This window comes from Triturus cristatus, chromosome 3_2, assembly GCF_964204655.1.
Source record: "Triturus cristatus chromosome 3_2, aTriCri1.1, whole genome shotgun sequence".
In the NCBI taxonomy this organism is placed as follows: domain Eukaryota; kingdom Metazoa; phylum Chordata; class Amphibia; order Caudata; family Salamandridae; genus Triturus; species Triturus cristatus.
The window spans coordinates 864,613,226-864,639,368 of NC_140584.1; the positions used below are offsets into that span (position 1 = coordinate 864,613,226).

Consider the following 26,143-nt stretch of genomic DNA (forward strand, 5'->3'; position numbering starts at 1 on the left):
GAGTCAGAAAGGACCACATGTGAGTGAGAAGGGACCACAGACACACGGAAGAGTCAGAAGGGACCACAGACACACGGAAGAGTCAGAAGGGAGTGGGACCACAGAATCACGGAAGAGTCAGAAGGGACCACAGACACACGGAAGAGTCAGAAGGGACCACATGGGAGTCAGAAGGAACCACAGACACATGGAAGAGTCAGAAAGGACCACATGGGAGTGAGAAGGGACCACAGACACACGGAAGAGTCAGAAGGGACCACAGAAACATGGACGAGTCAGAAGGGACCACAGACACACGGAAGAGTCAGAAGGGACCACAGACACACGGAAGAGTCAGAAGGGACCCCAGAAACATGGACGAGTCAGAAGGGACCACATGGGAGTCAGAAGGGACCACAGACACACGGAAGAGTCAAAATGGACCACAGAAATATGGACGAGTCAAAAGGGACCTCAGGCACATGGACGAGTCAGAAGGGACCACGTGAGAGTCAGAAGGGACCACAGACACACGGAAGAGTCAGAAGGGACCACCGAAACATGGACGAGTCAGAAGGGACCTCAGGCACATGGAAGAGTCAGAAGGGACCATAGACACACGGAAGAGTCAGAAGGGACCAAAGACACACGGAAGAGTCAGAAGGGACCAAAGACACACGGAAGAGTCAGAAAGGGCCATATGGGAGTCAGAAGGGACCACAGACACACGGAAGAGTCGGAAGGGACCACAGACACACAGAAGAGTCAGAAAGGACCACAGACACACGGAAGAGTCAGAAGGGAGTCAGAAGGGACCACAGACACACGGAAGAGTCGGAAGGGACCACAGACACACAGAAGAGTCAGAAAGGACCACAGACACACGGAAGAGTCAGAAGGGACCGCAGACACACGGAAAAGTCAGAAGGGACCCACATGGGAGTCAGAAGGGATCACAGACACATGGAAGAGTCAGAAGGGACCGCAGACACACGGAAAAGTCAGAAGGGACCCATGTGGGAGTCAGAAGAGACCACAGTCACATGGAAGAGTCAGAATGGACCACATGGGAGTCAGAAGGGACCACAGACACACGGAAGAGTCAGAAAGGACCACGTGGGTGTCAGAAGGGACCACAGACACACGGAAGAGTCAGAAGGGACCACAGACACATGGAAGAACCAGAATGGACCACATGGGAATCAGAAGGGACCACAGACACACGGAAGAGTCAGAAGGGACCACAGACACATGGAAGAGTCAGAAAGGACCACAGGGGAGTCAGAAGGGACCACAGACACACGGAAGAGTCAGAATGGACCACAGACACACGGAAGAGTCAGAAGGGGCCATAGACACATGGAAGAGTCAGAAGGACCACATGGGAGTCAGAAGGGATCACAGACACACGGAAGAGTCACAAAGGACCACGTGGGTGTCAGAAGGGACCACAGACACCCGGAAGAGTCAGAAAGGACCACAGACACACCGAAGAGTCAGAAATTACCCACATGGGAGTCAGAAGGGATCACAGACACAGGAAAGAATCAGAAGAGACCACAGACATATGGAAAAGTCATAATGGACCACATGGGAGTCAGAAGGGACCACAGACACACAGAAGAGTCAGAAAGGACCACGTGGGAGTCAGAGGGGACCACAGACACCCGGAAGAGTCAGAAGGTACCATGTGGGATTCAGAAGGGACCTCAGACGCACAGAGGACTCAGAAGGTACCACAGGCACATGGAAGAGTCAGAAGGGACCACATGGGAGTCAGAAGGGACCACAGATACACAGAAGAGTCCGAAGGGATTACAGGCATACTGGAGAGTCAGAAGGGATCACAGGCACATGGAAGAGCAGAAGGGATCACAGGAACATGGAAGAGTCAGAAAGGACCACATGGGAGTCAGAAGGGACCAAAGACACACAGAAGAGTCAGAAGGGACCACAGGCACATGGAAGAGTCAGAAAGGACCACATGGGAGTCAGAAGGAACCACAGACACACAGAACAGTCAGAAGGGACCACATGGGAGTCAGATGGAACTACAGACACACGGAAGAGCCAAAAAGTACCACGTGAGAGTCAGAAGGACCACAGACACACATAACAGTCAGAAGGGTCCGCATGGGAGTCAGAAGGGACCACAGACACACGGAAGAGTCAGAAGGGACCACAGATACACGGAAGAGTGAGAAGGGACCATGTGGGAGTCAGAAGGGACCACAGATACACAGGAAGGGACCACATGCGAGTCAGAAGGGAGCACAACACATGGGTGAGTGAGAAGAGACCAAAGACACATTGAAGAGTCAGATGGGACCACATATACATAAAAGATCAGGCGGGACCACAGACACATTGAAGTGTCAGGTGGTACCACATGAGAGAGTTAGACGGGTCCAGAACACATGGGAGGGTCAACAGGGACCACATACACATGGGTGAGTCGGAAGGCTCCACAGATATATGGGGGAGTCAGAAGGCTTAACAGATACACGGGTGAGTCAGAAGGGATCACATACACTTGGGTAAGTCAGAAGGGACCACAGACACATGGGAGAGTCAGAAGGGACCCCAGACACAGGCGTGAGTCAGAAGGGACCACAGACACATGGAAGAGTCGAATGATACCACATGGGAGAGTCAGATGAGACTACAGGCACATGGGTGAGTCAGAAGGGACTACTTAAACATGAGAGAGTTAGAACGGACCACAGACACATAGTGATTCAGAAGTGACCACGTACACTTGGGTGAGTCAGAAGGGACCACAAACACATATGTGAGCCAGAAGGGACCACATATACATAGAAGATCAGACAGGACCACAGACACATTGAAGAGTCAGGTGGTACCACATGGGAGATTTAGAAGGGTCCAGAACCCATGGGAGAGTCAAAAGGGACAACATACACATGGCTGAGTCAGAAGGCTCCACAGATACATGGGTGAGTCAGAAGGGACCACATACACATGGGAGAGTCAAAAAGGACCACATACACATGGGTGAGTCAGAAGGGACCACAGACACATTGAAGAGTCGAATGATACCACATGGGAGAGTCAGATGAGACGACAGGCACATGGGTGAGTCAGAAGGGACTACTTAAACATGAGAGAGTTAGAAGGGACCACCGACACATGAGAGAGTAAGAACGGACCACAGACACGTAGTGAGTCAGAAGGGACCACGGACACATGGGTGAGTCAGAAAGGACAAAAATTAATGGGTGCGTTAGAAGGAACCACAGATACATGGGTGAGTCAGATGCCTCCATTGATAAATGTTAGACTCAGAAGGTGCCACAGGCAAACGAAAGCGTAAGATGGGATCACAGATGTATGGAAAATGTCAGGTGTTACTACCGACACACGGGTAGATCCGAAGGGAACACAGACACATGGGTGAGTCAGAAGGGACCACAGATACACGGAAGAGTCAGAAGGGACCACAGGCACATGGAAGAGTCAGAAAGGACCACATGGGAGTCAGAAGGAACCACAGACACACAGAACAGTCAGAAGGGACCACATGGGAGTCAGATGGAACTACAGACACACGGAAGAGCCAAAAAGTACCACGTGAGAGTCAGAAGGACCACAGACACACATAACAGTCAGAAGGGTCCGCATGGGAGTCAGAAGGGACCACAGACACACGGAAGAGTCAGAAGGGACCACAGATACACGGAAGAGTGAGAAGGGACCATGTGGGAGTCAGAAGGGACCACAGATACACAGGAAGGGACCACATGCGAGTCAGAAGGGAGCACAACACATGGGTGAGTGAGAAGAGACCAAAGACACATTGAAGAGTCAGATGGGACCACATATACATAAAAGATCAGGCGGGACCACAGACACATTGAAGTGTCAGGTGGTACCACATGAGAGAGTTAGACGGCTCCAGAACACATGGGAGGGTCAACAGGGACCACATACACATGGGTGAGTCGGAAGGCTCCACAGATATATGGGGGAGTCAGAAGGCTTAACAGATACACGGGTGAGTCAGAAGGGATCACATACACTTGGGTAAGTCAGAAGGGACCACAGACACATGGGAGAGTCAGAAGGGACCCCAGACACAGGCGTGAGTCAGAAGGGACCACAGACACATGGAAGAGTCGAATGATACCACATGGGAGAGTCAGATGAGACTACAGGCACATGGGTGAGTCAGAAGGGACTACTTAAACATGAGAGAGTTAGAACGGACCACAGACACATAGTGATTCAGAAGTGACCACGTACACTTGGGTGAGTCAGAAGGGACCACAAACACATATGTGAGCCAGAAGGGACCACATATACATAGAAGATCAGACAGGACCACAGACACATTGAAGAGTCAGGTGGTACCACATGGGAGATTTAGAAGGGTCCAGAACCCATGGGAGAGTCAAAAGGGACCACATACACATGGCTGAGTCAGAAGGCTCCACAGATACATGGGTGAGTCAGAAGGGACCACATACACATGGGAGAGTCAAAAAGGACCACATACACATGGGTGAGTCAGAAGGGACCACAGACACATTGAAGAGTCGAATGATACCACATGGGAGAGTCAGATGAGACGACAGGCACATGGGTGAGTCAGAAGGGACTACTTAAACATGAGAGAGTTAGAAGGGACCACCGACACATGAGAGAGTAAGAACGGACCACAGACACGTAGTGAGTCAGAAGGGACCACGGACACATGGGTGAGTCAGAAAGGACAAAAATTAATGGGTGCGTTAGAAGGAACCACAGATACATGGGTGAGTCAGATGCCTCCATTGATAAATGTTAGACTCAGAAGGTGCCACAGGCAAACGAAAGCGTAAGATGGGATCACAGATGTATGGAAAATGTCAGGTGTTACTACCGACACACGGGTAGATCCCAAGGGAACACAGACACATGGGTGAGTCAGAAGGGACCACAGATACATAGATCAGAAGGGACCACAAGTACAGGTGTGAGTCAGAAGGGACTACAGACACCGGTGTGAGTCAGAAGGGACCACAGAGACATGGGTGAGTCAGAAGGGACCACAGACACCGGAGTGAGTAAGAAGGGACCACAGACACCGGAGTGAGTAAGAAGGGACCACAGACACCGGAGTGAGTAAGAAGGGACCACAGACACCGGAGTGAGTCAGAAGGGTCCACAGACAATGGAGTGAGTAAGAAGGGACCACAGACACATGGAAGAGTCGGATGATACCACATAGGAGAGTCACACAAGACCACAGGCACATGGGTGAGTCAGAAGGGACCACAGATGCATGAGAGAGGCAGAAGACACCACTGACAAATGGTAGAGTCAGATGAGACCCCAGATACATGGGTGAGTCAGAAGGGACCCCAGGCATACGAGAGAGTCAGATGAGACCAGAGACACATAGGCAAGTCAGATAGGGCTTCAGAAACACATGGGTGAGTCAGATGGGACTACGGACCTTAGTCGTGAAAGGTGGCTTCAAGGTGGCTGGAGGCAGCAGGTGTAAGGTCCAGGCTCCAAATAAATTGGTGCTGCTTGACACCACTAATTGCTGAAGTTGCATAGGAACTAATAAACTGATCCTTCATATTTCATTCAATTTTCGATCTGTTCACAGAACAAACAACTCAATTAAAAACTTCATCTCTATGAATGCTATTCAAATTAGTCTCTGGTGCCGGGAGATTACTCTGATACTGACAAACCTTCATGAACTCCCAGTGCAGTTCAGGGTCAAGTTTAAAACCTGTTTCAATTAAAATTCAGAGCCATCTTAAAAGGTTGACGGTGCATCTTGAATGATCATGTTGGGTTTGGAGAGTTACTGGTGATTCAATGACCTCAAGAAGTAGACCTAGCATTGGACAAAGAGAAGTGCAGGAACTAGGGACAGAAGTAGAGATGATAACCCGGCCTGCAGACCATTTGCTTTTGGTTCAATTGTGTCTTATGGTGCTGTGGATCAGGCCGCTGGGATTAGGCCTTTGCACACATATTGCCTCAAGTGAATAAAGGCAGAGCAGGTCTGTCTAACCAACATCGTAAGGACTTTAGAGCTGCTTGAAGAGTTCTGGCCCCCGGCATGTACACACCCCAATTAAAATGTTCAAACTTTGGAAAAACATACAGCATCACCATTAACAAGGTATTAAGCAGGGCAGCTCTCGGATGACTGAAATCAGGGAATTAAAGTATGAAAGCTCCACGCCAAGGGGGGGTCAAATATGTTTAGTTCCAAACTAAGCTCTTTGACAAAGGCAGAGAATCTGGATTTAAAAACTTCTACTCTGGTGGGACCTTAGTCCACAAGAATAATTAATTCAATTACGGATTTTCTGGTATCTTTGAGTCATTAAACTCCGCTTTAATGTCCATTGCAACTGGGGTGGATTGTCTGGTGCTGGGAATTTACGGAGAGAAGAGGCTGCGCCTTTGTCAGCACTGGACACAGTTCTAAGGCTTCTGTCTTAGGCCTATCAATGAGATCACAAGAGCTGCAGTGCTACACTAGGAACTAAACACATGAATGTGAATGTGGACCGGTGTTCTGCTAGCTCCATCACTCAATGCTATCCAAATGCAACCTGGCTCAGCCCAACCTGGAGACGTCAACCAAGCTAGAGGCTCAATAAAAACACCACGGCTTTAAAAACTATACTTTTGCAATAGATGAAATGCACCAAAGAATACACAAATGACTTTCCCTGGTCTAAAAACTAAAACCTAAGTAAGTAAGTACACTTTCACAAGAGGATGTTCACAAAAACAGGAAAGGGCCCTTGCCACTAACCTGAGCACCACATGCCTGATGGTGCGTCAATCCTTGTCAGTTACACATGGTGGTGGCTGGGACAGGCACTACCCCAAGAGATATAAACAGGTGTCTTTCACAGTGATGAGTAGGGCCACTATTGAGGGCTAACCCCACTTTTATGTTGTTTCGTTTAGTTACAGAACCCCCGTCAGCGCTGTTGCAGTGATGACCATCTCAGATTCTACCTGCTTGACCAGGACAACCTTATCTTCTTCTCTTCAGGTGACCTGCTCATGACAATAGAATAATTCCATAGATAACACGTGGGGTACGGAGAGGTCGCTGTTCACGCCAGAGGAACTCTTAAACAGCCAGTCTGCTTCAGATTAGTACTGAGGTGGCACTGTGCTCTTATCTCAGCGCAGGCGAAGGATCAATCAGCCTGTGCCAGGCTTCATGTCTGAGTGAGCTACATTTATATCTGCCTTGTCAGGGTAGAGACACAGCCAATTACATTTCGTCACAAGTAGCAACCTCTTGTCAGGTGGGCTTGATGGTCATGAGAAGACAGAGGATATATGGAGTACGGGATGCAGACCTCAGAACCACCAGGATATCCACAGCTAGAAAATTCAAAATCACAGAAAGTTTCTTGGTGTGCCGAGTCAGTCACAAGGTGCAGACAAGCTCGGTGAGCAGCAAGGCAACAGACGCACGTGACTCTTTATCCAATAAGAAAGGAGGTGGACTCCCTGGAGTGTAGACATGCCCCACTCTGGTACTACCTGTGCTTTCAAGGTTTTCTGTCTCTCTGCTATCACCTGGCTGAAGGATCTACCACAAGAAAAAACTGTGTCGACAAGAGCGTGTGCCCAGTCACAGATTTCTCAGTATTCTTTGAAAGTACTATGAAACGAAAAGGTGTTTTGAAACAGTTACAGAGTATAAATGAAAAATATTTAGGAGAAAAGACGAAAACGTTATATTATTTTTGTGTTATATCAGCTACCAACTAAAAGATATTCTGGCCCTGTAGGCGTCAGATCAGGAAGAAGGCTTTTGCAGAACATGTCTTTACGTGTTATTTCACACATCTTCTGAGCAACCATTTACCACGCTAAGCAATCAGTGTACAGAGTTGTACTTTATTCCCGTTTCCAGAACCTGAGCAGTTGTCTAGTGTTGATGAACAGGAAAGTGAAGATCATCTAACTGCTAATTTTACCAGCTTCATATCAAGGTAGGGAGAAAAACACAACTCCCTGTCTGCAAGTATTAACAACACAATGTAACAGATGCTTCTAACATAAAAATTGTGCCTATTTCCATTTTAGCTGTTGGCTGCTGCTATCTCTTACATAACAAATACAACAGGAGTACAAACAGGCACAAAATGGCCAAACAAAGAACCTGTTACTCCATATCTATTTCACAACACAGTGATGTAGGGTGCAAAAACAAAGCCATACAGTGGTAAACTGAATTCACCGTCTCTTTCTGCAGCCATGTTTCGCTTGCTGGATATGAACGTGGCTAGCACTACCCCATTGTGTTTCTAACGGGTCTCTGCATTACTGGGACCCGTAAACAGTTGTATAAGTTCTGGCACTGGTCCTGTCCAGTTACAAAGGGTTAAGGACCCGATTTAATACTAGCATTGTCATTCTGATGCCCCCTCAGAATTAGGAGGGCGCGTATAACGAGGATCCTAGTGGTGGACCTGAAAATGTAACCTAAATTCGGCCCTATTGAAATTTTGCAGGACATTAATGAAGAAGGTCTTTGCCATCAGAGCATGTTTAGGGTTCCAAAGTCTAAAATTATTTGCATGTTTTAATGTTTGCGAGGGGTGCCATTAATTACAAACCTTTGCAGCCTTCCCTTCATTTAGTTGTACAGTCATTAATATAACTAGTCAGCAACCCATATTTAATAATATATATATAATATTATTAATAATTGTTCAGAACACACTAATACATGTGCTACTGTGTCAGAATGTGTAAGTACGGAGGTGTATCCGTCGTAAAGCAGCGTACCAACCCAATTGATTGCAATTTCCATTGACACTGAATTTGATCAAATGTGCTTGCAGATTCCAATAATGAAATAGCCACCTCATTTCATATATACACAAACACTGAGTACCAGTGAGCCTGGCTCCCAAGCAGCCAAGAGTTGGCTACTCACCTGGATGGAGGCCGAGGCTACCTGCCCCGTCTGATCGAAGTCCAGTGAGATGATCTGTGAGAAGCGGGTAGCATTGCCGTTCATGGTTGTGCTGCTGTTACCGAAAGCCTCCAAGATGGTGTACACCGCCTGCCACTTCTCAGCTGCAAGAAACGTAAAAACGACAACAAATCACAAACAGCCAGCAAGCCGGACCAGGGTACAAAGCAGAAGAGATTTACTCTAATTCTGCAAGGGTCCACAAAATTGGTTTATAGGATACTTTATAGGATACTCCAAAATCGACCCTAGTGATACTTCAAACTCATAAAATCTATACAGAAACATAGTTCATTTTCATTAAAGTAAAATGTTAATACAACATCAGTGGTAAAGCAGTCCAATGTAGAAGCATAATTGAGGATAAATCAGAATCAAACGAATATGTAGCAAAACGTACTCAAGGTAAATCTAAGAGGAGCTGTGTGTCTTACGTTCAGCCCATTATATGTTCAGGCATTAGGGAGTGGACAGCAGGAGGTGTATCACTCAAAAGTGCATACCTTCAAAAAGAAGGCTCTAGCATTTTCAGGTAGGGACGGTGGTTACGCTATGAGGGCGTGCGGCAGTGCCCGTAAACCCTTAAGTGAATTAGCTGGCTTACCAATAATCCATAAAGAGGAGAAGGAATAACAATGAGCCAAGTTATTAGGCAGCACTTGTTGCGGCATACATTGCAATATAACACTACCACTACTAACCGTTGCTCCTAAACAAATCAATGAACTCATTTCATCAACAGTGGAAGGCTCAGTTGGACTCCTGAGATGCAAAGTTCTGACCAAATTGCACATAGATTACTGCAGAGTTACATTTAGTTCCCTTGTATGTCATACTGGCACTTGGCTTCTTGAACTTCTTTGGGTCGATGATGCATTGCCATCCTGACATCTCCCTTTCGATGCCTTATTTTAGTTCTCCAACCCATTTGGCGTCCGTGAAGGACGGAGACCCCTACCCTATATTCTTTCAGCCGGCTGCATGCTTCACAGTTACCTTCTTCATATACCCTCTGACAGGCCGCTTACTGTTCCTACTCGTCCTCCTTCCTGGCTCACCTGCCTATGCTTTCCTCACTGACAGCCTCCCTCCTCCTATGACTTTCATGCCATATGCTTTCTTCTGTGACCCTCCCAACTCCCAACAGGTTTTCTGAACTCTATAAGATCCTCATCCCCTTCACAACTGCCTGAGGGTCCCTCCGCTGTCCACCTACACCTTGTCGATTGTCTGACTCTTTTTCATAAGCTTGCCCACTGCCACAGGGCCCACCTGTCAGTCCCTTGGGACAGTGAAAACTCCAGGTGCTGAAATTTACAAGGCAAAGAGGGCCTCAGCAAAACTGGTGAGACCAATAACATTATAATGCTTGAGCCTTAATCTGAAGGGAGTCAGGAGTTGTGAGTCTAGCACCAACTCTGCACGGCGTCATAGCCAATTTATTTGGAAAGGTAGGGGATTTCGGGGAAGAGTCATGGGACACTGCGATACTAACCAGGGAAAGACACAGAGAGAGGCCTTCCAACACCTTACCTGAGAAGATCTTGCCGGTGCTACCAGCCACTGTGGCCAGGTACTGGATCAAGTGCTGGCAGCTGGTGGTCTTGCCGCTGCCACTACTCCCTAGAAGGACAATGGACTGGTCTTGGCGCGTCATCAGCATGTTGCGGTAAGCAGCCTGGGCCACGGCATAGATATGAGGTGAGGTGTCCTCTCTGCGGCCCCCTTTAAACATGTGCATCACCTGCAGATAAGATAGGGTGGAGACTTGAGGGGAGAAAGGAAGCAGCTGGGCACAGGGGAGCTCATCATCATATCGCCTGAAGGCAGTGCCAGTCTGGGACCCACTATACCATTACAATATGAGAACAGGAGGAAGCACCTTGCAAAACAATACATGCAAAAAAGATACATATACTTTAATAACTGTATTCCCCAAAACAGGCAACTTCAATTCCCTTTTTAAAAATATGTCAGAACCCCGTTCAGAGGGCTTTGGGAGCAAGCAGGAGCTACTGGGCCCAACCTTGGGGTTTGAGGCCTTTTACTCCTGGTTTCCCAGGGCTCCACCTGCTGTTGGTCCTGAGCAACTGGGCCAAGTACCCTTTCCGTTCAGCACTTGACTCTTAGTGGTAGCACCGATTAAGCAGTCCAAGGCTTGTCGCTGGTGATGGTGGGGGGGGAGGGAGGGCAGGTAGATATAGGGTGAGGGGGGAACACAGGCTCACAAGCGAAAGTATGTTCTGTGGTAGGAATAAATGATTTTCTTGTCAAATACTTTCTTTTATGACAAAGAAGTATTTTATATACAAATATAAAGTAAAATATGGTATACACAAACAATACACATAGCCCCTTGAGGACTAGGGTCTAGTGTTTAATAGACAGGTCCCGGAGTCCCACATCCTCTCACTAGCAATAGTGGTTATTCTCCATTTTTTATAGGACAGATTCAGGTTCACACTTGTAGTCTGAGTCTGTGGAGTCCCACTCCCACTTTGATTAAAGTCAAATGTTTTCCAGTGCCTGAAGCGCTATGTAGCTGAACACATTCCACGGTCCTTCTGGCCTTGCACTCAGACTTACCCACTACTGCGAGGATGGTGCAGAAGGGAACTCCATGGGGAGCGCCAGTGGCTGCTGTTGGTGAATAGCACACGCGGCACGGCGTCCATGGTGCTTCCTCCCATGAGACAGTAAATTTCTCTAATCCTTCCCACAGGAGGAAGGTGCTTTGCTCTATTTCCAATCCTCAGTAGAGGCTCGGGCCCGCAGGGGTCACCACGGCAGCCTCTACTTACGACGGTTTAAACTCTGCAATGGTCAGTGTCCTTTCCGGTGGCCTCACTTTGCACACGGGGTCACTGACTTTACTCCACATACAGGCGCCAGCCAGACTGGCACTGCATTAATTTTCAGGGCAGCCCCACCTGGAATACTGGGTCCCCACCTTTCCTCTACACACAACCTACAGCCCGATTGACACATCAATAATCTTCACAGTGAACTCACCTGGCAAACGGGATTTCTGACTTTCCTCTGCACACTGGCAACGGCCCAAACAGAGATGAAGACCATGGCTAACTTAACAGTGGCCCCCTCTGGAATACAGGGTCAACGACTTGAACCTACATACAGGAGTCAACCCAATCGGTGCACCAGCTGTATCCTCACACCTAGGTATACAGTGATCCACTCATCAGGATTCCCCACTGGAGCTCACTTCTTCCAGCGCTCTCCTCTACCTCACAGGGCACACTGGTCTTGACCAGCAGACTTCAAGTACAGGGTACACTGGTCTGGTCCAAGTGCAGGTGGTCTTGGATGTCCCTGGGTGATGCCTCTTCCAGCTGTAAGATTATCAGGCCTAAGTCTCCATCCCTGGTCACAGGGAGAAGTCTTGCTGAAATTCTCCTCCTCACACAGCTCAATTGGTTTCTTGAGAGTTGACAATTTTAGGATCCTCGAGCTCCCCTTCGTGTATTCCATTTCTAGACATCAAATGTGATTTGGGGTCTCATTATGAAGTCTGTGTTGGTGCCTACTTCCTTTTGAAGTGCCCACTCCTCTGCCTTGCCCTTCCTCCAAAAAGCAGTCTGTCACAGCAAAAGTGACTCAAAATCTGAAAACCTCGAAAAACAGGCCATGGGAGTGACTAGAGGTTCACCCTGGTTGTCAGCCACAGTGACACATGCATCAAAAAGTTATCTTTGAACACCAGTCCTACTCTTTATAATTCACTTATCAGCCCCATATCCTTCCCAAGATGTGCCCAGGCCCCTTTTCAGTGACCTCTCTCTTTATCAAAGAGCACCCTTTGAAATGTCCAACAGAGCCTGTCTCTCTCTTCCTCCAGAGTGTCCCACGCAGCAATCCACAAAGCTGCCCGGGGTAATTCTGGTACCTCCTCATGCTCCTCCAGTCAGCCCTGGGTCTCCCAAAACGGAACACAGAATCTTCCATGTATTCTACCATTCACAGGCACACAACCTACATGCACTGCACAGTGCTACATATTATCTTAATGGAGGCCAAGGGTGAGTTAAGCATTCTGCAGGGGAAATTTACATGAATGAGCCTATAGGCCTCTCTTCAATGACACAGGTAAAAAGTCTTGTTCACTTCTACTGATCACTACACCGTATGTTGCCACCTCCAAGCTTGTGCTACTTAACTCCTGGGAAAGGCAGTAGCTTTTCACCACTATGAGGGTAGCATTTTGGGGACCCCTTCCCGTCCAACAAGAACGCAATCTGTAACACAGGCCTGTGTCATGGTGTGCACGCATGATCCATATTTGCTCATTACAAGAAAAATCAGCCCCAGGGATCCATAAATCATTGCAGGTGGGGCACTCAGGGCAGGAGAATATGTCCATCACAATGCGAGGGACTTTTCTTTCCCAACAATATTCATATCTGCAGTGTTAAATTAGTTTTTAAAAAGTGCAACAACATAATGTTTTCTTAGAAGCTAACTGCTGTGTTGCCTTATATCGGGTTTGAGTCCTATTTCTACCTAATGCCCCCTTCTTCCACAGCTCTACACTTCAATCTCTTTACCTTACTACGGCAGGTTCTTTTTCATCCCCCTTTGTCACTGTTTCCTTTTTCCCTTTCGTAACTTTCTTTCACTTGCTCTGGTACAAAGTCTGATGATGAGACATAAGTTCCAGTCCCTAAATAGGAGTGCTGGTGCCCACCATTTGCAACCATCAACAGAAATTGAGCACTACCACCACCTGCATGAAGCACTCAACAAGTAATCCGTTTCAAAAGTCCTTTCGAAACCCAATTCACAAGGCAAGTGTTTAAAATAGGAAGCTAGAATTACTGTGAGAAGGAAAATGTGATCTATCACTAACATTTACAGAATGTACCACTTTGTGCGGTGACCACACATCAACACCAGTGAAAGACGAGCTTTAGCTTGAAGTGCAATACAGATCTCATAGTCTTCAGTGGGGACCAGAATCACAGGAAGAAGTGGAGCGCAAATGACCATTTCACTTACAGGTGGGCGCCCGTCCAAGAATGCTACTATGGGAATAGTGGAGCTCTTCCACTGCAGATGAATGTGAAGCTCTTGCCTGGGAAGTGCGTGTTTGTGGGGGGGTGGGGGGTCGGGCGTGGAAAAGTAAAACCAAACTGTAGACAAGCGGGAGATGCTCTGGGGCGTCGAGAGGAGGAGCGTCACCCCACACGCCCCAGCGCTGAAAAATAAAACGGTACTTACGTTTATTTATTACAGTTTTATTTTTCAGCATCCGACCCGTCCTGAACTAAGTTTCAGGATGGGGCGGGGCCAGTGCTGTCGAGTGGCAGCAGCAGGGTGCTGTGCACCTTAAAATGCACACGAGTCTGTGGCTGGCCATCTAGGAACAACCAGCCAGACATGCGCATTTTAAAGTTCTCTAACCTGGCTGTCTTAGACAGCTAGGTTAGAGAAAGCGCAGGCCGACAGTGCTCTTAGGAGCACTGGGAGAACCTGCTGTATCCAATCCTGATGCTGGCTCCATGCTGTGAAAGGAGTGCCAGGATTGGGCAGTGCAGGTTCCTGCATTAGGAGCTTCCTGGAAGACACCTGAGGGAGGAAGACGTCGAGCTGCGAAGGCAAGTGAATTTATTTCCCCCCCCCTCACCACCCTACATACAAGCCAGCCGCCACTGGTGCTACTTCACATTTCTGTTTCTAAAAGCTCAGATTCTTCTCAGAATGCACAGCACATGTTTTTGCCAATTAGCGAACCGGGTTTACATGTTAGAACAAGTGTCCATGTGATTAACATTTAAGCCACCATCTATGTTTAACAATATTCAAGACAACCCCTTCACCAACAGTGCCACCGAGATGCCCATCTGTGACCCTGAACACCTTAGTCGGGTGTGCCCAGCGTGCAGGAATGTACCTGGGTTTCTTTCGAGTGCAAATGCCTGTGGGCGAGAGACTTCTTGGAGCCGGAGGGAGAAGGCGCCTAGTTAGAGAAACAGGTAAACTGCCTTTAAAACCCTTCCCATGGCAGCTATAGCCCACACATCCGCATCACCAGTACCCCTATCGGGGTGCTAAAGAGAAACGTGGGTCAAAAAGTAATGGACTGGCCCTGCATCTTAGGGGTGCAAGCGTAGTGAGGGGCCATCAGTCGCGAGACTGCCTACCGGACGTGGGCAGGATAGGAAGGTCACATGAGGCTCCGGTGAGCAGGTACTCAGTAGTGTAAGTGGTTACCAAAACCTTTTCCATCCCAGAAGCACTCGCGCTTTCTATCATAGGTCTACCCAATCTTTTACCCGCACATCACACACACCTTACAAACCATGTCATAACTAGCCTGTTCAAAACAAACCACACACATTCATGAGTAACCATTTTATACAAGTACACACCGATGTTCAGTTATATCTAGCCCAGCAGCACTTGTACAGTCCCTGTCACATCATAAACCAGCACCACACACCTGCCCTTTTAAAACTACCTGCACGCCTTCGTGGAGAACATGCACACCTTATTAAAAGACAGCAGTAAACACACCTCTTTGAAGTCAACCCGCCCACATCCGTGCCCCAAAAAATATATAGCTCACAAGTGCACGCACCTAGCTGTCCAACTATTTAATACCAACAGCACATCCAAGCACATTATAACCGAGGAGCGCACTCAACTACCCAACCAGTTCCACACCAGGTACAAATGCCCCTTCCCAAGCTCTAAGCACATTAGGCCAAATAAAACCACCAACCCAGTTTTAAAAGTCCAGAGGACAAGTACATGGTCATATTAAGCACCAGTAACCCTTTTATATGACAAATTGTTTAAAACAGCAGAAACATCCGCCCGTGTTCATTTAAGTCTGCAGCAGCCCAGCCCAGCCCAGTCCAGTCCATTTCAGACACCAGCACCTCACACACCTGGCTAAGCGTTTTAACACAGGTTCACGCGCACCACTTTTGAATCCAGTAGCGCACACACCCCAGATGCATTCGAAAGATCAGCAGCTTAAAGAAAATTATACGCAACCACTGGGCATGCGTGTCTGCCCCAGCCTTTAAAAGGGGAGCTCCACTCACATCCTCCGAATGTAATGCAGCAATCACCTTCCCGCACACAAGGCCCTCTACAGACCAGGCTCACCAGGAACAGCCCTAATACCATCATTTTTTTGAGGCGTCTCCCTTCTCTTACCCTTTTGTTTAGAGTGATTTTTTTCCCATTTACTTCATTTATTTCCTTATATGATCCAGAAATAGAACTTACGCAACAAAAAAAACATTTAGGCCCTCGGGAACGCTAGGGAAAGAAATTGAAAAGTGGAAAAACTATTATTGTTGAAATGTGGTCTCTTTCTGGAGCAGACAGCCAGGCTGCTGGTGGTCCCGTTCACCCCCGCCAACTCACCTTCTCGGAGTACATGGACGGCGAGCTGAGCGGGTTCAAGATGACCATGGTGGGCCCTGCGTATGTGTGGATCAGGTTCCCGCCATAGCGCTGACGCAAGCTGTGCAGCACGCTGGCCTCGTTGAGGTAAAGAAGGGATGCCAGGTCTTCCACCCGGTCGTACGTGGGTGGATTTGCCTGTGGAAAAAATATGGAGTAGTTACGCATATGACTGTGGACCAAGAGACATCGCTGGTGAGACAACTGCACCAGCAACAAGCTCCAGTACCGGAGAATTCAGAGGTTTCAAGACAGAGAAGCTGCAGCGTACCAAATTTAAGACTGAGGGAAGAGTCAAAACGTATGTAAAGAAGTTACATTTAAAAAAAAAAAAATCACTAAACGAATATTAAACAATTTTTACAGGGGCGGGACAGTTACCAAAAGACCCTAGTCATGCAAAGAGAGCACAAGAAAGTGAAGGGAATATCAGTGAAGGACGAGAAGAAAGACAGCATCTGAATTGGAAAGAAGCAAGAGAGGAAGACGGAAGAAGATAAGAGTAAGAGAAGGAGAGGCAATGAAAAGGAAAGGAGGTAAGGGACATTAGGAAGAGAGGGTAAATTAAAAAGCAAGGATGAACCGAAAGAGTGGTAGCCAAGTATTACGAGCACTAAGCGAGGTTAGCTAGCATAGAGACAGAAGAGAAAAGAGTAATTGATAGGGAGACAAATAGTGAAGGAGGAGAGGGATTGGGAGAGAAAGAAACAGACAGATTAATGAAGGAGAAGAAATTAGAGAAAATAGAAAGAACGTCAAGTGGGATAGAGAAGAGTGAGAAGCATAGACACAAAAAGCTATAGGGAGGAGAGTGAGTGGAAGAGAGGTGAAAGGAAACAAGGAAAATGGATAAAAGGGGAGGGGAAAGGAACTAGTGAGGTGAGAAAAGAGAAAAAGAAGGAGGAAAGAATAGTGAGAGGTAAAGGGAAGTAAATGTGGGAGATGGAGCAGAAGGGGAGAGGAAAGGAAGAGATCATTGGAATGGTGGAAAAGGGAGAAGCAACAAGAGGAAAAAAGAATGAAAGAGTGGGGAAAGAGAAGAAGAAAGGGAGGACAAGAGAGTTAGAAATTCAGCAGGAGAGCAAAGGAAAGAGAAAGGGTATCCATTCAGCTTTAAGCAGCAATAGGTAAGGTCTGCAGCTGAACACCAATGAATTTAAGGGCACTAGGTATGTGGCCTCAGGTTATATGGAGAAACAGCAGAAGCACATCATTACCATACACTACAGTTGGGATGAAACCCTCTGGCATGCCACAAGAGAGCATTGCCAGTCACGAAGGACTGTTCTCTGTGACACCCGGCAAAGGACAGGTATGGGGAACGCCAACTATTAATCTGCAGCATCTAAGCAAGACTGCTAACCTTATCCATGTCATCCTCGTCCACATCCAGGATTGTCCCATTATGTTCCAGTCGCACGCGGACTTTCCCCTCCCCCACATCCGCCTTTAGCTGGTTTGCTGAAAAGTAAAAAATAATAATAATAATGAGTTAAGAACCCCAGCCTCCATTATTATTAGTTTTATGAGAAAATTGTCCAAAATATCTAACATCAATTCTGTATCATGTATAGCAGCATTTCAGTAGTTCCAAGTTAAACTACAAAGGGTATTACAGCCCTGGCAATACCTACGGGAAAGGAGTGGTGGGTGTGTCATTTAAAAAAATGTTCTACTGCTCCATTTAAGAAGGGCAATATCTAAGGCTATAGTATATAACTATAGGAGTTATATACTATAGCCTTAGAGCCAGACCGAACGGGCTCTACTGGCCATTAAAGGCACGCTCCAGCGTTAAAGGCCCGAGCCAAAGGCAGGGCCTTTAAAAAGGGAGCGGGACTTTAATGGCCGGTAGAGCCGCTACGAGGGCTCTAAGGCTATTAGAACATTCTGCCTCTAGAGGGCAGAATGTTCTAATTACTAAATACAAAGGCCTCTCGGAGCCCGAAATCCCCTCTGGCTCCGAGAGGCCTTTGTTCACACCAGCAGCTGTGAACAAAAACAACATTGGAATGTTGCTCTACGGGCTTCTACTGACTCATTCATTAAAGTGAACTGGAGATGCTCCGTGTCATTTTTTTTCGCCACCTCTGATGTCAGGGTTCTCTAGTCCCATCTGCTCTCACAAAGTGTGACGGACACGTCCATGCTTTTGTGGAATTCGCTAAAATCTAGTGGGACTTCACTGTATTTCACTTCCGGGATGTGGCACTGCATCATCTCAGCTTCCTCCACTTAATGCTCATTGGATTTGTTTCATATTCAGAGCTGTGATAAAATACAAGACAGTTCTATGGTTTTGCAAACAGCAGCGACAACGTATAATGCAGGGTTTTTGTATGTTATATACATAGAAAAAACGTTTCTGGTTTTTAAAAATTTCAGAATCTCCAGCCAGATGACGCACTTTTAAATTTAGTAGTATGGGAAGTTATCATCGAACAGGATTGAAATACCCACTACAGTTCACCCAGAAATATACTGACCTAACAAGGTAGACTACTCTTCAGGCTGGTCATTCGCTGTTCCCAATCCTCAATAGCATTAAGCGTCAGTATTAGAAATGGATTACGGGCATTTATCCTCAGAAAAACTGGCATGCTGAAAGAACCAATTTGGATGCTTCCGATACCATGGCTCCTTCAGGGCCATGGCATAGTATAAAAGATATATGTATAAACAGAAATGTAAACTACTGTGCCTAGGTCACAGCAGACTGCCAACTGGGTTCTTTGATACAGATTTCCCTTGCCAAGGCTGCATAGAAATTGGGAGAGGCCTGGCTTCAACTGGTCATGGTTGCTTACAATTAGCACCATTACATGGTACAGTTCAAGAAGCAGTGATATACAAGTGTCTTCATTCATTCCTTCCCCCTGGTGAACGAGAGACAAACCAACCAAAGAATGAGGGGGGACCTTTCAATGCCAAATAGTAACTCTTATGAGATTCGTGTATTTTTATGTGTTTTTAAAAACAGTGTAATTTTTAAAAAAACGGTTAATTTTAAATAAGTTTATGCATGTTCCGAAAAAATAATGCAGAACACACGTTAACAAAAATTCTGTGCATTATCTTTGCTAAAATAGGATCCGAATGATCTGTCAGGATTTGATTGGTACTGCAATATTTACTAGTTAAATACGTTTGCAACCTTTTTAGCAAAAAATAATGAAAAATCAACACCTTTTCTTGAAAAACCGAAACTTAAAAAGTGTCAAAAAGTAGTTTTCTCCACAACAGACAAAACGTACATAAATTTAGATTTACAACTGTGGGCACAATGTTAATGTGGGTCATAGAACAGTGCGCTGTTTAACTACCTGCATGACCAACCGTCTCGAAGACAGCACCACTGGCCACCCCTATAAGAAATTAACCTGGCCCCATAAATTGGAAATAACTGTTCAGCCGCAATGTTAACTCTGTAGTTTGTGACCTCTAGACTTCGAGCATTGACTTATACTGAAGTGATACCCAACATTACAAGTCCCCACTCCTCAAAATCTCATTCTTTGTATCGCGTCTCAACACCAAGAGATGTTCAATCTGTCTCAAGAGGTTGAAAGGTCGGGTGGGACCTCTCATGTGGGTCAGCTATGTCTCAAAAACTGGGCTGTTCTTCTACAACTAAGTGCTTGTCTCTAGTGCTTCAACTCTCCAAGAAAAATTGTTTTTAGGCCTGACTAAAGTGAGCTTATGTTCTCTGTTATCACATTGTTTAGAGTTCAAACATGGAGGCTAGGGCTGACAGGTGGCACCCGAAAGTTTCTTTACTACTTTAAAAAGCACTTTGGGGCAGTTTTGTGAAAGCATTTTAAATAGAAGAAGCGACAGGCAAATATATACAGATGCCAGCTAGGCAGCTGTTCTGGTGGTTTAAAGTGGGTGTTAACCCGAAGAGTTTTTACTTTCATTGTCATGCAGCGATGTACAACAAGCAAAATAGGCGCACAAACGTATCGTACTGCACTGCATCCCAGGGACTCACTGAGCTGCCTCAAAGAAACACCACCCCATCTACACTGAACCCAACAGAAGCTAGCATGGAACACACACTGCCTTCGATGGACAGCAACTAACAGCACTGTCTCGCAGGAGCGCTGACTAAACAGTGCAATGCACTCTAGGAACTGTAATCTGCCACGCACAGTAGTACTGTAAAACTAACCAGGCACACTGCACAGTGTCCACCAGTCCAGCACACTGCACTTCATCCTATGCATACCAATCCTTGCATATAAGGGCCACGAACAGATCACACTGACTCCAAACCACAACACTGAAGTCTAGGAACATTACCCTAACATTACAATACACTACAGGGGCAGTAGCCCATCACACTGCACTGCTTCCAAGGGACACTGACCCACCTCACTGTACTGACCCACCTCGCTATAGGAATACTGAACCGTCACACTGCCCTGCATTCTAATGACACCCCTCAACATTGCAACACTGCACCCTTGCGACACCAGCCCACTGTTGCATTGCACACGAAGAGCACGAAAACCGCAGACTGTCCACTACACACACCAGCCTACCATACTACGCTACATTGCAGGGGCATTAACCTACTACACCTACTACACCGCACTGCATCATAAAGAGAATCATTCACTATACTGAACTGCATTCTAAAGACACTAAACCAACACAATGCCCTGCATCATAGATGCATCAAGCCACCATTCCGCAATGAAGAGTGACAATCCCACCACACTCTACAAGATCCGAGGGATAATAAACCACTGCACTGCAGTCTAATTATACCAACCCATCGAAGCATCTTACATAGCACTCAAGGGATGAAAATGTACCATACTTCACTGCACCCTAGAGATAATATCCACGACACTGCACCCGAAGGATGCGGTCATGCCACACTGCACTGCATCCTTGGACCACCAACCCACCACACTCCTCCTAAGCACACTAAAGTGCTACACACCTCTACATTCAACAGAAATTAATTTATCTCATTGCACTGCTAACCAGTCAATGAACTGCATCCTAGGAAACCATTCCCACCACACTGAACCCTACGGGCACTAAATTATTATTATTAATTAAATTTATATATGGCGCGCAGCTACCCGGAGGTTTCCCGGCGCCTGTAAACGTGATGGACAAGAGGTAAAGGCTGGACGCTAAGAAACAATTACAAGGTTGTACTGATTAAAAAGCCAGGTTTTGAGGCCTTTACAAAATTTGAGGTAGTGTTGTTCGACACGTAAGTGTGTGGGAAGAGAGTTCCAGAGGGAAGGAGCTAGATAAGCAAATGATCGTCCTCCCATTCTGGCTTGTTTTATCCTGGGAATTTGGAATTTGTATTGGTTTGAAGATCGTAATAGACGTGGGGGGTGGTAATGGTGCACCAAAGCACAGAGATAGTGAGGGGCTAAGCCGGAATTTATTTTATGCATGTAGCAGAGTGCTTTGAATTTAGCGCGATTGTCGATTCTCAGCCAGTGAAGTTCACGAAGTGAGGCTGAGATAGAAGTTGTTTTGGGTAGTTTGCAAAGCAGTCTAGCTGCGGAGTTCTGGACCACTTGCACCTTGCGAAGCACTTCCTTGCTTGCCCCCAGATAAAGTACATTGCCATAGTCTAGTCTGGAGGCTACTAGGGCCTGGATGACAGTTTTTTGCTTAGACAAAGGAAGCATCCAGAGGATTTTCCTAAGCCACTTGAGAATGGCAAAGCAGGTGGAGGCAACCTTAACCACTTGTTGCTTCATCGACAATTGGTCATCGATGATGATGCCAAGGTTGCGAGCCGATTGAGATGGGAGGGGGGGGATCACCCATTTGAGGTGGCCAGTTATGGGGGCCCCAGAGAGTTTTATTGTTGCCGAAGATAAGGAGTTCGGTTTTCCCCCATTTAATTTTAATTTGTTATCATGCATTCAGTCAGCAATCTTTTTTAGTCCTGGCTGGAGTACTGATAACTTTGCTGTCTCTTTGGAGGAGAGCGAGAAGATGAGCTGTGTATCTTCTGCGTAAGAGTATATTGTTAGCCCTGCTTGCTCAGCTATCGTTGCCAGGGGGCTAACGTAGATGTTGAAGAGCAATGGACTAAGTATGGAGCCTTGAGGGACTCCATACTAGGATACATGAGTCTTGGAATTAGCAATAGGGGAGAAGACCTAAAAGGTCCTATTAGATAAATAGCTGGACAGCCATTTTAGTGCCATGCCAGCTGGATTGAAGGATTTTTAAGAGAGAAGTGTGAGACACAGTGTCGAACGCGGCACTTAAATCAAATAGAATAAGTGCCACTGCCTCTCCTTTGTCGACCTGTTGACCAATGTTTTCGGTGACTCCCAGAAGTGTTGATTCTGTTGAAAACCGTCTCTAAAGCCGGATTGGGACAGATGCAAGATGTTTTGTGTCTCAACAAAATTTGTAAGCTGGGTATTGATGTGTTTCTCCAAACTTTTGGAGAAAATTGGAAGAAGGGAGATGGGACGGAAATTGGAAGGGACTTCAGGATCAGTGTTGGCCTTTTTTAACAGGGGTACGACCATGGCATGTTTCTAGGCTGCGGGAACCGTTGCTTCGCATAGTGACATTTTGAGTAGTTCCATGATAATATTGAGTATAGGGAGATCAAGTTTTGGAAGTACCGAGGGAGGGAGCGGATCCTTGGGGGAGCCAGATTTGATACTGGTGAGAATACTCCGGAAGGAGGAGATGTCAAGTGGAATCCATTTGTCTAATAGGGTGATCCTGTTAACTTGGGCAGCTTCCTGGGAGAGACGTTGTGATGTGGGGTAATTGAAAGGCAAATTGGTGAAAATTGCTGGCTGTTTATTGAAATCAGAGTAGATGGTAAGTATTTTATCCACAAAAAATGTCGCTAAATTATCACATTGTTTAGAGTTCAAACATGAAGGCTTGGGCTGATAGGTGGCACCCGAAAGTTCCTTTACTACTTTAAACAGCACTTTGGGGCAGTTTTGTGAAAGTAGAATAGTTTGGTTGGCGTGCTCCGCCCGAGCAGTGTTACACATTGAGTGGTAGTTGTTTAAGGCTAGTTTATACATTGATTTTTTTGCTGGTTCATAATTTTTTCGCCAGCGTCTTTCTAGATTTTTACCTAGTTTTTTCTATTTTGAGCTTTTCTGAGAACCAAGGAGCCGGGGGGTGGTGGTAATTACATTTCTTGTTGGATAAAGGCAGGCATGCGTCAATCGACGAGGTTATGGAGGACCTCATTGTCATCTAGATTAGTGATTGAAGTAACCGGCATTGTGTTATCAAGGAGGAGGTTGAGTCTATTCATATTTAGATCTTTCCAATTTCTGCTGTTTCTGGATCCTGAGGGGAATGAGGAATTCTTGAAGCTCTGTTCATGTTTTATCTAGAATTCTACCAGGAAGTGGTCAGACCAAGGGATAGGGACAGCAGTCTTGCACGAGACAGTGGCGAGGTTGGAAAAAATAGGATCGAGTAGGTTTCCCGCTTTATGGGTGGGGCCAGAGTTGTGAAGGGTGATATTCTTAGCAGCCAAATCGGCAGTGAGATTGGCGCTGGTAGGACATGAAGTCTCGTAGCGATGTTAAATCAAATCACTCAGAATCAGGAAGCTAGAGGCTTGCAATAATAAGGCTGCAATAAGATCGGGGAATGCTGCAGCCCAGGGACCTGCTGGTCCTGGGGGGCGATAGATTAAGGTCCCAGAAAGGGTGAAGTTCGGGGACAACAGAAGTTTGAAGAGACCGGCTTCGCAATCGCCGAAGCATAAGTCATCCGATTTACATGTGTAGAAAGTTTTGAAAATGATCGCTATACTCATTCCACCCCTAGTGACACGGTTCTTTCCCAGGTACGTGTAGCCAGGGGGAGTGCATTAGCAATATCAGGTCCGGAGCTGTCGTTTAGCCAAGTCTCCGTCAGGAAGATGGCATCTGGCTGAGAGTCAGAGAGCAGGTCAGGGATGTCTCTCTTGTGTTTAGGAAGTGATCTACAGTTGAGGCTTACGAAAGTAAACTCTGTAGATGCAGCAATATTTTTCATATTCATATTCAGAGCAGGTGAGATATTCGGTTTACTGGTAGTTGGGTTAGGGGAGGGAGGTAAAAAGGAGAATCCACAACCGGAGCAGTGAGATGGACTCACTAAAGCATCATAATGCACTGCATCTAATGGGCACTAGCCTGCATCCGAGTGACACTTTCTCACCAGATTGCACTGCATGCAGGGAAACTAACCCATCACCGTATGTTACACGGTAGGGACCAGCCTACCACATAACACCCTAAGATCACTAAGCTGCCAGTGCCACACTGAAGTGCGTCCTAGGGACACTAGCCGACCACGCTGCCTTGCACTATAGGGACACTTACCTACCACAATGTACTGTATCTTAGGGGATCAACCCAGAGCACTGCACACCAGGGATGGTATACCACCATGCTTCACTCTAAGCACACAAGCCCAGCGCACTGTGCCTTGGGAACACCATCCCACCAATTGCATTGCATCGGAGACTCTTACCGACCTGAAAGCACTGCTCCAAAGAAGCACTACTTTACCACTCTGCACTGCACCCCAGTCGCACTACCAACCCCACACCACTGTATCATAAAGGTACAAATGCATCGCTGGGCATTGTATCCTAGGGCCACAACCAACCACACTGTACTACTTCCTGAGAACACTATTCCACCACATTGCAGTGCATCCACAGGATAGTAACCCACCACATTATATGTACACTAACACAGCAAAGTGTAATGCATCCTACAAACACTCATTCACAACACTGCACTGAACTGAAATGACACTGACCCACTACACTCTAACACGTCTTAAGGGCTCCTCCTCCCACACAGCGCCTCAGGATTACTAAAGCTTCGCTCCGCATCCTAGGGACATTTTCTCACTTCACTTCACTGCGTTGCATTGAATCCTAGGGTCACTAAAGCATCACATCGCACTGATCCCTAGAGACATTAATCCACCCCACTGCACCCAAGGGCCACTAACCCACCAGCCAACCACAGTGAACTGCATCTTAGGCACACAGATAAATACATTGCAGGGACAACTGCGGTGGCTTTCATGCCCATATCAGATGATCAAAATGGAATGAATACATGTATAAATTAAAACACAATCTTTAAAAGATGGCCTCATATATCCGCAGCCATAAAAACAAAAACAATCTGGTGGCAGATAAAGAATCCATGGTACCACACAGTCCGCTCTCTCCTGCGTAATCACACACAGACCTGCACTGTGGTATACAGCTTTTGCTTTGCTATCGTTTTTTTTGTAGTTTGTCTCTTTTCTACACAGTACCTCAATGTACGTGAACAGTAGCTAGGGACATGGAATTAAACTGTGAAAGGGGTGGGGTGGAGTGGAGACTTGTCTTTAGAAAATGTCAACATAATGTGGTACAGTATTAAAAAAGAAAAGGTTTTGTCCCAGTCTGATTTATAATCTTTCCACACCACACCTACTCCAAGATGTCACCTGTGTTGACACGTAGATATTTACAAAGCTGCATAACAGTTTCTGAATGAATGAGCATATCTACTTCCTGCGAACGCGTTTGAGCAGTGGCGGCTACTCCGTTATGGTGAAGGAGCAACGCCCCACTGAAAAATAAAATGATGATAAAACCATTTTATTTTTCTTTCCTTATCCAGCCACTGCCAGCCGAGATTAGGGAGGGGCTGGGACCATTGTGACGGAGCATCGCAGTAGGGAGGAGGGGTGGGCACTTAAAAGTGTGCA

General features: G+C 46.6%; 1 protein-coding gene across 35 annotated transcripts in view; it reads right to left on the reverse strand.

Moving 5' to 3' along the window:
* The window catches only part of MYO18A (myosin XVIIIA), a 768,001-nt gene that overhangs the window by 420,844 nt on the left and 321,014 nt on the right, over positions 1-26,143 (reverse strand). For 19 of the 35 annotated variants that reach the window (XM_085649178.1, XM_085649177.1, XM_085649176.1 and 16 more), the window contains 5 exons: positions 17,760-17,857; positions 16,358-16,534; positions 14,871-14,936; positions 10,496-10,706; positions 8,924-9,066 (listed from right to left, as the gene is read on the reverse strand). In XM_085649178.1, the coding sequence (XP_085505304.1) occupies positions 8,924-9,066; positions 10,496-10,706; positions 14,871-14,936; positions 16,358-16,534; positions 17,760-17,857 (695 nt within the window). The remainder of the gene's footprint in view (positions 1-8,923; positions 9,067-10,495; positions 10,707-14,870; positions 14,937-16,357; positions 16,535-17,759; positions 17,858-26,143) is intronic. The other 16 variants (XM_085649195.1, XM_085649183.1, XM_085649196.1 and 13 more) reach the window with 1 other exon arrangement.